Source organism: Grus americana, chromosome 9 (genome assembly GCF_028858705.1).
Source record: "Grus americana isolate bGruAme1 chromosome 9, bGruAme1.mat, whole genome shotgun sequence".
Taxonomy (NCBI): Eukaryota; Metazoa; Chordata; class Aves; order Gruiformes; family Gruidae; genus Grus; species Grus americana.
In genome coordinates, this window is record NC_072860.1 from 9697560 (window position 1) to 9710681 (window position 13122).

General features: G+C 39.4%; 1 protein-coding gene across 10 annotated transcripts in view; it reads right to left on the reverse strand.

Moving 5' to 3' along the window:
• DOCK10 (dedicator of cytokinesis 10) overlaps positions 1-13122 on the reverse strand; it is a 162986-nt gene that overhangs the window by 25796 nt on the left and 124068 nt on the right. For 8 of the 10 annotated variants that reach the window (XM_054835266.1, XM_054835264.1, XM_054835265.1 and 5 more), the window contains exons 27-39: positions 12535-12606; positions 11799-11945; positions 9810-9893; positions 7073-7169; positions 5737-5781; positions 5051-5226; positions 4802-4918; positions 3700-3811; positions 2858-2979; positions 2658-2772; positions 2424-2490; positions 1625-1672; positions 865-966 (exon numbers count right to left, since the gene is read on the reverse strand). In XM_054835266.1, coding sequence (XP_054691241.1) covers positions 865-966; positions 1625-1672; positions 2424-2490; positions 2658-2772; positions 2858-2979; positions 3700-3811; positions 4802-4918; positions 5051-5226; positions 5737-5781; positions 7073-7169; positions 9810-9893; positions 11799-11945; positions 12535-12606 — 1304 coding nt within the window. The remainder of the gene's footprint in view (positions 1-864; positions 967-1624; positions 1673-2423; positions 2491-2657; positions 2773-2857; positions 2980-3699; positions 3812-4801; positions 4919-5050; positions 5227-5736; positions 5782-7072; positions 7170-9809; positions 9894-11798; positions 11946-12534; positions 12607-13122) is intronic. The other 2 variants (XM_054835261.1, XM_054835260.1) reach the window with 2 other exon arrangements.

A 13122-nucleotide genomic window follows, 5' to 3' on the forward strand; every position in this document is an offset into this window, starting at 1 on the left:
CCAGCCGGGGTAGTGAAATCAGTGCTGCTTCCTGAAAACTGCACAGCAGAGGAACAAAGAAAGAAGTATGGCAGAGAAAGCATTTTTTTCCTCCTTTGTCCCATTCCAAGATACATGTTTGTAATGGTGAGCATATTCTAGCTATACGTAAATGAGAAAAGTCCACGATCCAAGCTCATGAGGAAGGGGGACTTTCTCACCATGCTCTTAGATACAACCACAAGTTTCACAGAGTCAAAAGTTTGCTTTCTCTGTAGAGTTTTACATTATTAACATGAAAAGAATCCCACTTTTCCCTAAAAGGATCAAAAAGATTATTAAAGATGTGCTGCACCTGCCGTTTATTACCATGCAGTCCATGCAAATGATGACACCTTGCAATGTTTAACTAGGAAGATGGAGGAATAATAGACTAGGAGAGAAAGATTCTCTAACTGGCAATATGGACATAACAGTATAGGACTATGCTACACTTAGCAGCACGGAGATAAAAGGTGGGTGTCAAGCAAAGCTACTCTTAAGTTTGACAGTGTTGCTAGATACTTCCTCCTCCGCAGCCCCGGGTTATTGGGGAGAAATGAGTCCCACAATACTGTAAGTGCATCCATAGATATTCACCCCTAAAGCAGTAAGATTCCATGAAAGCATAAAGTTGCAGAGGTATGAATCCCTGCAGGTTGGAGAAAACTGTGGATTATCTTTCAGATAGGGATCTGAGCAGTAACTGTTTCTGCAATGCTTAACAATGTTGACAGTAACTAAGGATTCTTCTGAACATAACATTTTAAACAGCTTATAGGAGAGCTGGAGGATGACAACAAAGACTGTGGTTTTATAAGAGTTACTAATACAACATGTTATTACCATTGCGAGAGCAGACCCGATGTCTGGCCAGAGGAGTTTGAACCTTTAAGGGTTCCATTATTCTGGGTGGCCTGAACAAACTTAAAAGCAGCAGCAATTTTCCTGTTAAGAGAAAATAACTGTTAATCTGTTATGGAGTGTGACATTGATTTTTTCACACCTCTGAAGAATAAATACAGTCCTGACAAAACCTGCCATGGAGCGTGAACTGGTTCATCTGATGACCTTTCATTTTTCCACAGTATGACACATAGACAAGTTCACAGTGGTTACATTAAAATAAAAATGAAACATCAACTGAGACAAAGTGTGCATTTCACATTTCACAGCTGGAACATGAGCTCATGCTTTTTCAGAGAGTGGGTAGAGACAGAAGATTTTTTTTTTATTGCTGTGGAACATTTATCTATGCCCATTAAAACTATTCTTTCCATTATACGGTTGGAAAAATCAGAGTTCAAGATCCTTTGCTTGAAATATGGTTGAGAATGGCCTAGTACTTTGGGTTATAAATGCAATAGTGGTTATCATATCATCACATGTAATTCATCTTTTACACCAGGTATGTACTCAGATGTCCAGAACATCATGACAACGTTGTTTGCATAAGAGAAAAAAAGTGAAGCATACATTGGCTTCAGTATGTCAGACTGATGCTTTCAGGAGAAAACGGATAGAAACACTGTTAACCTCATTTAAGTGTAATGTAACGCAGTAATCTTTAAACACTATAACATACAATCTATAACTAGAGAATTACCTTACAATATTGCGTTTTCCTAGATACCTGAAATTTTGCAGACAAACCCTGAAAGATAAAACAACACATTTTATGCCTATTAATGGCTTTCTAATTATGAAAAAATACTGAATATTAGTGCCTCAAAGAGGCCTGTGGCATATGCACCTCCTAGTAAACAAACAGAATGCAGCAGTTCCCAGCCTAGGGATGCACAAGATGTGGCACCACTTTCCACACCCTTGTTCCCTTTCTCCGTTGTTGAAGACTCCTGCTTGGTGAGGAAGCAAAGTCAAAGGCAAAGACTTGACTCCAAAAGCATTGCTTCTTCACCAGTTGAAGTTAAATAACTTGCATTTCACTTCGAGATGTTGAGGAAATTCTGAAAACAGCTACCTGCATGGATTCTGCAGCCACATATAGGTTGGATTGAGCAAACCACCTTAGAGACGTGACAAGCAGGTAATCCTACGTTACATGGCTTTTCTTACGGTTTGGAAGTTTTGGGGAGCTAAACAATTTTCTCAAGGGAAGAACAGAATCTCAACCCCAAACGCAGACACGAAAATCTCCTTTAGGAGGAACATCCAAAGCATTATATGCCCCAAGTCCATGGAAATGATCAACATATTGGAGGATATGGATTTTACTAGTAATGTCTCATTACGCCTTCAGAAGATTATGGCAAAATAATCTAAGATACAAGAGATATCTCAGCCTACTCCGCTTGGTGGACAAACCCAAAAAGAAATTATTTGCAGCAGTCACTTTAGAAAATCATCATTTAAGATAAAATCAACCAACCACAAAATGAACTTACTCTAAAATGCTGAAAAAGTCTGTTATTTCTGAGAACGGTGCTCGCAACCAGTAGGAAATCAGTGCGTCTAGAGAGAGATATTAAAATATATTATGTATCTGTTATAGGGAATTAAACTTGACCCAAAGCCTGTGAAATACACTGATAATTATTCTAATTTAATGTTTGTTTGGATTCAGCATTCATAATATTTTACAACAGCATAAATTAGGTAGTGAGCGCACATTTTCTTACCTTCTGAAATGGTTTTCATAATGTGAAGGAAACACATAAGAAGGCTTCTAGTTTCAGCTTGATCCAACTTGTCAAAACGAAGAGTTGATCCAATCAAAGACAAAGGTCTCATGATCTGTTGAATTGACAGCAGAGGGCCTTGTTAAGTGAAGTGATAGGTTTCTACCTCTAGTAACCATTTTCAACATTTGCACATGTACCTTTTCACACGTGTCAGTTCTCTCACTGTTTTTTTCATTGGTACTTGGGTTAGATTCAAGACTTGCTAAGGAAGCTCTGGAGTCAGCATGGTTTGCTGCAGAGATAGCTATTGATGAAAAGGCTGTAAATGAAAGTCATAGCAAACATGCTAAACTAAAACATTCATGGATACAAAAACTAACAAGAAAAATGGAAAACTTAAAATGTGTCACATGCTGGATAGACACCAGTGCTTTGAACTTCCAATAGCAAAGCTATTGATGGGTATGTTTAGTACTGAAAACATGCAACAAGTTGAAGTAAAATGATTCAGTTCACCATTATTCAGGGTATTAAAATGGCCTGTTGCATTCCATAAGGCCTGACCTAAAGCCATAAAAATCAGTGGAAAGATGCCCGTGCACTTCCCTGAATTCTGAAACGGGGTTTGGAGGAAGCAAACAATGTAAGTTGCGTTTCTACCCTTCCATTAAGCCTGGAAAAGCTAAGAAATACTTGCCTCCAAGAGACTTCAGGAGTTTTCAGGAGAAACCTTGGAACTATTCTTAAGTCAGGCAGAGACTGCAAGAATGAACTCAGGACAGGGATTTGTGAGAGCCTGAATACTGGCATCGTTCCAAAGCAGGAGAGTAAGTGAAGCAGTGGAAGAAGAGCAGCTTCACAAGAGAAATAAAAATCAATCCAAAAACACCCAAAGGGAAGAGAAACATTGCATACCATGTTTCCCTGAATATCGTATAAAATGGGTTAATGATATCCTCCATGAATACTAAGCAGAAAGCACGATGGATTGAGATACACAGAAATCTACCTGTGTGGGTGATCGATTTGTCATTTATACCTGCTATAGAGTTTAGAACATCTTTGGAAAAGGATGTGTCCACAGAGTTTGCATGTTTCATTGCTGTTTGGCTCTGAAATCCTCCAGCTGTGCTCAAGTCATCCCTGGATCCCTGTATTATGAAATAAACAGAACAAACTCCTGTAAATGATATCACTCATAACTTTCATAACGAGAGCACACCTGAGAGGCTTTTCATAGACACTGAGCTTGAAAACCTACTTTCAGTTGTTTAGACATGACAGCCTTAAAAGATCAAGGCTTACTATAACATGCTGAATAGCTACCTGCAATATGAAACCCTCTCATAACTGGAGTCATAAAGGACAGATGAAGTCTAACTGTGTTTGCTGCTTAAACACGAGCGCAGCATTGGGAAAGGGGCATTAACTGCTGTTAGCAATGATCAGATGAAACAGGCTGGAAGGACTGAAAGACACAACACCCCTGCAGAAATCTGTTTCTAGTTTTTTAAAGCAGGCCTGTAACACATCTAATCTTTTAAGAACTAAACAAACACGCTCCTCCACATGCGCAGTTTATACAGACATTTTCTGTGGTGGTATTTCCATACCCCTTCCCTCCTTCAGCTACTTCTGTGCATTCCCTCTCCCTCCTGGTATAGTTCATGGTCCCTCTGTTGTACCGGTGAAACTGCTTGTGGGTCCATAATGTAACCCTGCAAAGAATCTGTGGGCGATGGGAGTTTTTCTTTACCACAACGTCTCCCAGCCACCTGCCAAGGGACCTGCCTGAGGACAGGGTCCTCAGCCCCCAGCCTGCAGCACCAGGGCAGATGTCCTGGAAGGACTGGCTGGGGCTGCAAACCTCTCACTGAGTTTCCAGCCCCGGGACAGGCATGTCCTGGGTCTGTTCCAGGCCCACGGTCTGTACACTGACAGTACTCCTGGGGCCATGCAGGTGCTCTGCAAATCAAGACCTTCCAAATGAAACATTGCGGGTGCAAACAAATCGCCATTTTCAGAACTGCATTTCATCAGCTAATTCATGACCAACATAAACTTGGACCTCTTCCCACCAGATTGACTGGGTGAGACCTCAGTTTGATCCTTTCAGTATCCTGAAAAATCACATGAATTACCTGATTGGAAGTATTAATATTGAAAAGGAACATATCCTTCATGTAAATCCTTGGCATATTGTCCAAAAGCATTCCATAGAGTGGCATGTACAGGTTTGCTATTTGTGCCTGTTTTGCCTAAAAAATAAAAGATACAATACAATCCTGAAGAAATTAATTAATGTATACTAGTGTCTAAGGAAGTTTCATATATGTCTAGCTACTGTATGAACAAGCAAATAAAGAAGAATAAACAAACAGTTTCTTTACCGGCTCTGTGTATCGATCATCAAATGAATGCTTTGCCATTAAGTTTTTAAGCACAGCCAAAGCTAAGTGCCTGATATCCTGGTCTTCTTGCAAGGCAAACCCAACCTCCCGCAGCAGTACTCCAATTAGAAAATGTTTACGGCAAAATTCATTGGTCAATGTGTACTCTGGAATATCTTGGAAAGAATGGACAAGAATGCTTAAATTAATATATCGGTTACATACCTTCCCCCCCCCTCCCCATTTTCCAAATTTACCATAACTTTTATTGATTTAAATCACCACTTGATTTAACCATCAAGTTAAACCTTGATCTTTTGATCTGACTGCCCCTTTCTGCTCCCTCACTTGTTAGAATGAATTAATCTAATATTATTTCTCAAAATCATGCATTTTTTACAATTTAATAATAAAAGACAATTTACATACACATTCCCAGATAAGAATCAAAAATATTTTGCACATAATAAGGCTATTCATTTCTTTGAGGCACAGAGTCCAAATTGCTGTTCACATATTCTAGATAGAAGAGTTCCAAACCACAGAGATGCCACTAATTCCACTTTGGAAAATGGTAAATACTTTTTGCCTAAATTGGCCACAGCTCAGTGGTAGCAGTCAAAGTAAATCTTAAAGCTCTTGATGCACAATTCTGTTTACTCCTTATGCAGTCATTTTGTTCTTACCTGATGTTCGATATTCCTGTGTTGATTCTGAAGGCGTCACAGGGTCTTCATTTTTATAAATATAAACCAAAAATAAGCAAAAATCATGCATTTTTTTTAACTTATTAAGCATATAAATATATTTGCTTTGTATCTTTTTTTTATTTTTTAATTTGACTCAAATTTGAATGAAACAGCTTCTATTGTTAAAGAAAGTTATGAGTGTCAGAACTGAACTCACTTTTTGGTGCTGAAAACTGAAGCAAAAAGGAGACAAGGGCCCATAGTTTGAGATGCTGCTGCCTAGAGAGATGATTCTGCCTTCCACTGACAGATACCTTCCACTCTCATCCCAAGAGAACTCCCCAGAGTCCACGGAAAACTCTCAGAACTGGGAATTGTGCCCTGGGCTGAAATCCCAGCACCCTTGAAACCAAGAGGAAAAGCACCCGGTACTGGGTATAGACCACAAAGTTAGGATGGAAATAACAGATTTGAGTGACGAGATGGAATGCACGGTGGCTGCTGGCTTTGGGGCAAGGGCAGGGAGGATTCACTCCCATGGTAGAGTATAGGCAAAACCCGTTCATGCTTCTCTGGAAAACATGGGTTACACAGTATTCCCTGCCTTGAGTAGCAGCTCAGGAGGTATTACTAACACGTTCTGAAACGGGCCTCTCTTGCCTCGCCACTCTAGGTAAAACACTGCAGCATGTGGTGGCCATGTGAAGTTCAGGCTCGCCAGAGACTAAGAAAGTAAATGCACTTGGGAGAAAAGGGCCATTACATGGGACCTGTCTGCAAATCCTAGAGATGCTCTGGAGGCAAAAGTACCGATGGCCTATTATCTGAGAGATCGATGCTTCCAAACCCCTGCTGCATGTCAGTTCAGATCTTCCCCACAAAGGAGGGGCCGGCACATGGACAAGTCATACTCCCAACAGCAGCAGGAAAGCCTGTTCCCAAACAGTAGAGTTTCACAATGCCCTTACCACTGCCTCAGCTTCTTCCCCTTCCTGCTCTACCTGTTCAACCCCTTCCCCCACTCACCACCTCCCAAGGCTACTGCAGCTTTAGTAATTAGTCCTCACAAATAGTCCAGTTCATTCACCTCAAAACTTCCAGCAAGAGTCACCTCCCACCACCTAACTGGGCTGTCAGGGGTTGCATTTATTTACAGGAATACTGAAATGATGTTATTTTTATCACACTGCTTAAGTACCACACCTGAAAAGCCATTTAGGGCTTCTGTATCTGATGGACAGATGTGGTACTTCAGAGAGTTAATTGTTATCTGCTCTTCGAACCTTCTGATAATTTGCCATTGTACAGAAACCCTTTTAGGGTGGTGGCTTACCAGGAATGTTTGAAGACCGTATGGGCAGGCACAGAGGGATAAAGTGCTCATGGTGACAGACTTCTTGGAGAAAGTCAAATTTGAACTGATGTAAAGTCTGAAAAATCACAACAAGCAATGGCTCAGTTCACATTAAAACAGGGAAAATGATAAGACAGAGCTGCACTACTATTTATCTCTACCTCAAAATTCATACTCGCAGCCAACAATGAAACCTTACAGATTGTTATGTCAAGTTGCATGAATAATAAACATTTGGGTTTTGTCTCTTATCAAATGAACCCATCACAGTCAAACAAGCTTTTTGGATTCCTCAACTATGATTTTTCATTGAAAATATACTAATAAATATAAGCTTGATCCAAGCTAAATATTTAAGTCATATTTAAAGCTATGCTGGGTCTTTTGATGGTATATACTAAAGCATATAATCATAGCAAAGTATCTTCTCCAGTTCACATACATTTGGGGCTGTCATAATTATTATGCCTTTCTTCTCTTTTTTTTTTTCTTATTCTTGTTTTGGTCAACCAAATACAAAGTTTCAGCCACACAGGCCAGATACAAAACTTAATGATAGTGATGAAAACTCCCTCTATTGATGCCAGTGAGTTCCAGCTCTGAGGGATTTGGGTACTATATAATATTGCTAATACTTCCAAGAAGCTATCCATGATCTTTTGAGGCGCCTTGCAATTACTTCAAGAATTTATCATTCCCACTATAATAACATGCTACTGAGATATAAAGATAATACAGGACATCCAATAATACATTTTTATTTCCATCTTCTCAGCTCGCTGCTCTCAGTGGCAGAAAGCAGCCATTCAGGACTACCAATACGACACTGCATCCATCTAGGCCCAACACTTGCCCTAGCATTAGAAACTACTTGTGAAGGTCTTTTCTTTGCCCTGTGCTTAAGTCTGTCACTCCTTAAAATTAAATTGTAGCATTTCTGCTGCCACCGTCACGCTAGAATACCTGGAACACACACTTTTCAGTCTGCCGAGTAGTGGATGGTGGGGAATTTCTCCCTGAAATGTTTTATTGCTCTGTAGTACCCATGAGGAATACAGCTGGACATGCAATTCAGGGTCTAATGGCAAATAAAGAAATGGAGCACCTGAAATGCGTTTCCCAAGAGGAACTCTGAGATTTTGAGGGAACAACAATGAACGGAATTGTAATGAGATATTTCAACTTCTGAATAAATATTCTCAAAACGGCGTTTAAATATCAAAATATGGAGTACTGTGAGGGATGTTTCTGTGGAACAGAAATTATGGTGCTTCATTCACAATTACAATAAATTCAAACTGCAATTTTGTAGGCTGACATACCCACAAACTGTTTACTCAAGCAGCAATATACATTGTTAAATTTTCTGGAAAGAGGTCAGATTGCAGTCTTATGTCAGCCTCTCTCCTTGAGGTCAGAAATCTCTAATTTTATTTTGTGGCTATTGTTTCCATGTGTTTTTAAGCAAAGCCTGTTCCAGTGGTACATCTGTCTCAGCTCTGCAGTGATTCCGCTTCCACGCATCCTGGCGGATGGCTCTGGAGGGATGCTGGGTGCCTGGCAATGCGCACGCACTTACTGCCGAGGAGGTGCTAAGCTCTGCTCTGTGCACTGACTAATCTCAGGCTTTTCCACTGGCCATTAATTGGCTTTTTTAATTTAAACATCTGTTTCTGTGGTTGAATGTATTTAAGGAAGTTTGAAATGTGGAAACAATTTTCAGATTGCATAATATTATTTACAGAATTATAGACTTCAGGCTATGGCATTAATACTGAGAGACTCCATTCTACATCTGTTCCAGAGATGAGATGAAAGACCCGAGTGCGGCATGAAATTGGTTTCAGTAAAAAGCTCACTCGTTACCTACAAATGCCCAGATCACCACTAAAGAATTATAAAAAGTTAATGGACAAAAGTTTTGTAAGCTTTTTTGGGAAAGACACGTCATTCAAAGTGCATATCTTGAATACATTCTGTTATTTATCATCTTATATGCTCTGGTATGATACCTCAGAAACCCAGCCATGGAAGAGAAAAATCCTGTGACTCATCCTGATGGATGAAGAATAAAGGAGTCAAGCTGAATAATTTGGGGATCTCCTGCAGTTTGAAATTTATTGTTCAAACTACAATACTGACTGTTATAGGTATTTCAGAAGAAATTCAGGCTGCAGAGAATTTTCCCCATAGCAAGCACAAACTAATTTGGAGCAGATCAGCCTTCTTGCATCATCAGTGAGGTAGGAGCATACTATTCATTCAAAGTAACTGAGATGTTACATTCTCACTTGAGTTTACACAATGGTAACTTGTTCATATGCTCTTACTTTTATCTCCTCAAAGAAAATTACTGTCAATTGCTGCTGATATTTATAGACCGAACCACAAGTGAACTCTCCAAAGAATCACAGCTTAAATGCAAAGAATTTCTGACCGGTCAGCCTTTTGCATGCTTTGGTCTGAGCAGTCTTCGCAGAGACTGCTCTCACATGGCTCACTGAGTAGTTGTTTGGACACAGTAAAAAAGAGGAGAGATGGTTTAAACCCAAGAGGTTTTAACACATATTTACAGTATATGTTTTCACTGACTTAAGTTCTGAGCATGGTGAAGCTATGGAATTGATCATAAATACTTTCAATATAAAAATATTCTGCTAGTGAGTCTCTTCAGAAAAAACAAAAACAAATTAAAAAAAAAAAATCAAAATTATACCTTGCTATCTCCTGTTCCAAACATACTTATATAATTGTTGACCATCTTGAACACAAATCCACGATCCATAAATGTAAAACAGCGCTAAGAAAGGGGGGAAAAAATAATTATTATTATTTTATAGCCAAAAAAAGCAGTACATGGCCTCACTTACGTGGCTGTTTGCCTTGTGTGACCTATAAACTTGAATCATTTGCGCAGGTGGTTAGTCTTATAGCAGGGCAAGGAAAAACAGGGAACTGGTGAATCTGGCTCGATTTTTTAATTTATTTTTTATAAATTGATCAAACTTTTCATTTTCACTGTGTTTACAGTCCAAACTAGTACAGTACACTAGGAGAAAGCTTATCTAATGAAAGTTATTCAGGTACTGTGACACTCACTCACTAGATGTGGTACGTGACGGGAGCTGACCTGAGTATCTCCTTCAGTGACAGAGCAATGAGTCTTGAGGAATCAATCCAGCCACAATACTTGCTGTCCATGAGCTACATTATCTCTCTGGGAGCAGATATGACACTACATTACTTTCCAATGTGAACACTGCTCTTGCTGACAGATGGGGCTAAACAGCCAGAAGGTGTAAAGGTTTTTGAGGCCTTGGTGCAGTTACTGACATTTTTTCCTTGCAGAGTCAGCCTACCAGAATAGGGAATACAATTTTGAATTCCCCACTTCTCTGGTGCTCCTGAGCCCTGAGCCTTCTGCCACACAGCATTCAAACAAGGCTGCTGCGACCCCAGCCTGGAGAAAGCCATGTCATCTCTAACCTATGTCATTCCTTCTGGCAGACTAGATTTGAAAAGAAATGAAAACACAGCCATATGCCATATGATATAACGCAACACTACTGTCTTCCCAGTTTAGCTGAGACACACACAACAATAGGATGCAAATCTGCAACAGCTCCGCAGGTGCGACACCACACAACTACTGACTAAGCCCCTCCATCTACGCTCCTGCCTCAAACCAGCGTCATCTTCCAAATGATGTAATACTGTGGACAGATACTGCTTAATGTCAGCATGCCAACAGCAACTAGGGCTTCCATAAGGTATCAGCAACAGAGGCCAACACAGTGGACAGCAAGTTTATAATTTATTTCACCTGTGTATGAAAGGAGAAAAATCCACCTTCAGTTTGTGGTTGTTTTGCTTATAATCTCACAGGAACATTCGATTGCTGGAATGCTGCTCTCTCCTAATGCTGTGCTTCAATTTGTCATAAAAGATTTGAGCCTGGGTTTCAGTGTGTACTATATACAGTATTCTGTACATCATTAATGTACATCATTCTGTTAACGGAAAGGTATGTGTACCCAGTTTAAATCTAGATTAAGTATCTGCCCACACAACTTATTGAATGGCATTTTTCCCATGCTCCACAGCTAATTCAAACGCTGGGAAAATAAGAATGATTGAGAAATATTAGGACAAAGCCATCGAATGCAACTCTTTTTGTTGACTTTTCCAAAGCACGCACGTATTTTCTTATATTTGGTAAATGAAAAGGCATTACAGAGTTAAAAAGGTAAGTTACATTATTTCACACAATACTTGCAATTTGCTTATTCTGGTTTGTAAAAGCTGCCCACTCTGGTTGTGATTAGGGAATATTAATCCACCCACAGTCATTCAGAGCTATAGTATTTAAAGAAAAAATACCAGCTCAACTGTAACTACGGTTTCATTCCTTACCAAACTTTTTACCAATTGAATGTTGTGTAAGAATCTGCAAAATTTGAAAACTTGGGCTCTTTTAGAGAGTAGACATAAATTAATCAGAATTGCTTTAAAGCAGACTCAGATAAAGCTTTTGCATTCTCCAAGAGCCAAGGGCATAGAAAACCTGAACTATAGGTCAACACTAAACTTGGAATTTGAGCCATCATTCACTCAGAATTGTTTTTATTCCCATTGACTAGACAAGAATAGTCTCGAGTTTGCATGGGGAAATAAGTGCATACGCTGTAATGACAGAACATCTCACCTTAAGAAATTTGGCAGTGCTGTAGTTTGCATTCCTGGTTTCTTCGAGAGCATCTTTGTACTTCCAAACAACATGGTCTGCTAAAATCATCACAAGTGCATCCAGCTCAGTTTGAAATGATTCTGGAAACCTCTGAGTTCGAGAAACCTAAGCAGGGAATAGAGCATCACTTGAGAGCATACAATGTTGCACATTAAACCTGAAAATACATAAATATTCCTAGAGTTCCATGGATCTATTCTGAGTATAAACCCCAAAAGGAAGAATCTGGCCCATAGGAAAGTGGGAAATCTTATCCTTAGATACCAGCACAAGTACTCTAAGAGCATCTTTGATAATTATGTAGAAAAGAGGTCAAAGCACCAATCTTCAGCTATGTAAGGTTTGCTCAAAGCAGAGATGATTTTCTAGATCATTTATTTGCTGTCTGGCACAATCACCTGTTGGGCAACCAGCAGAAATTAGAGAATTCCCATTCCATTCCAACCCACCAATTGCAAAGCTGATGCAACTGTATTTTGGCCCACCAGTTCTGTACAATCAAGAATAGGTTTGAGCCTAGCAGGTAATATGTTTTTGTGAGTAAAACCAGTATTTTACAAAGTATATAACAGTGTTTTTTCTTCTGGCTTGTCAATTAAAAAAGTCCAAGTATGTGTATTTCCCAGGATTCCACCTTTTATATTTTCCCTGAGAGACTGCTTGCTTGCTTACTTGAGATCCCATATACACTCACCTTTGTTTTGTTTGTATCAACCAAGTGCTGTGCCATTGATTTTAAGATAACCGCAAAGAAGAACCAGGAATGCTGCTCAAAAGAAGTAAAAAAGAGATTAGGAAAAATGATTATCTGATAAATACTTTACAATGCATTATCATTCCTTATAGATGGATATCAGTTATCAGTAATGCACAATGATAAACTTCTATGTGACAAACAAATTAAAGAGCCTAAGTGCCATGTATTTGAGTAACATTGGATCGTGTCCTTAAAAGAGCTGAAGCCATCTCAGGCACTTTGTCACTGTGTCTCTGTGCAATAAGGAGCCCACAAACACACAAACACTGCTCCTACAATCCTTCTGTTCCTGCTGAGCACTGCCTTCATTGTTTGTTTGCTGGTAACTGGCAGAAATGCACGATGCAGAGAACACCAGAGAACAGAAGCTGAGAATAAACTGCCTTGTTAGTTCCAGCAGATTGGTGATTTGGCCCAGAATAATATTCTTCAAATACCATTTGTAACAGTGAACAGGTAGGTTATCTGTATCCTCACGTATCTCAGGAGATATGTGAAACAAATACACTCAAAAAGATAACAAAT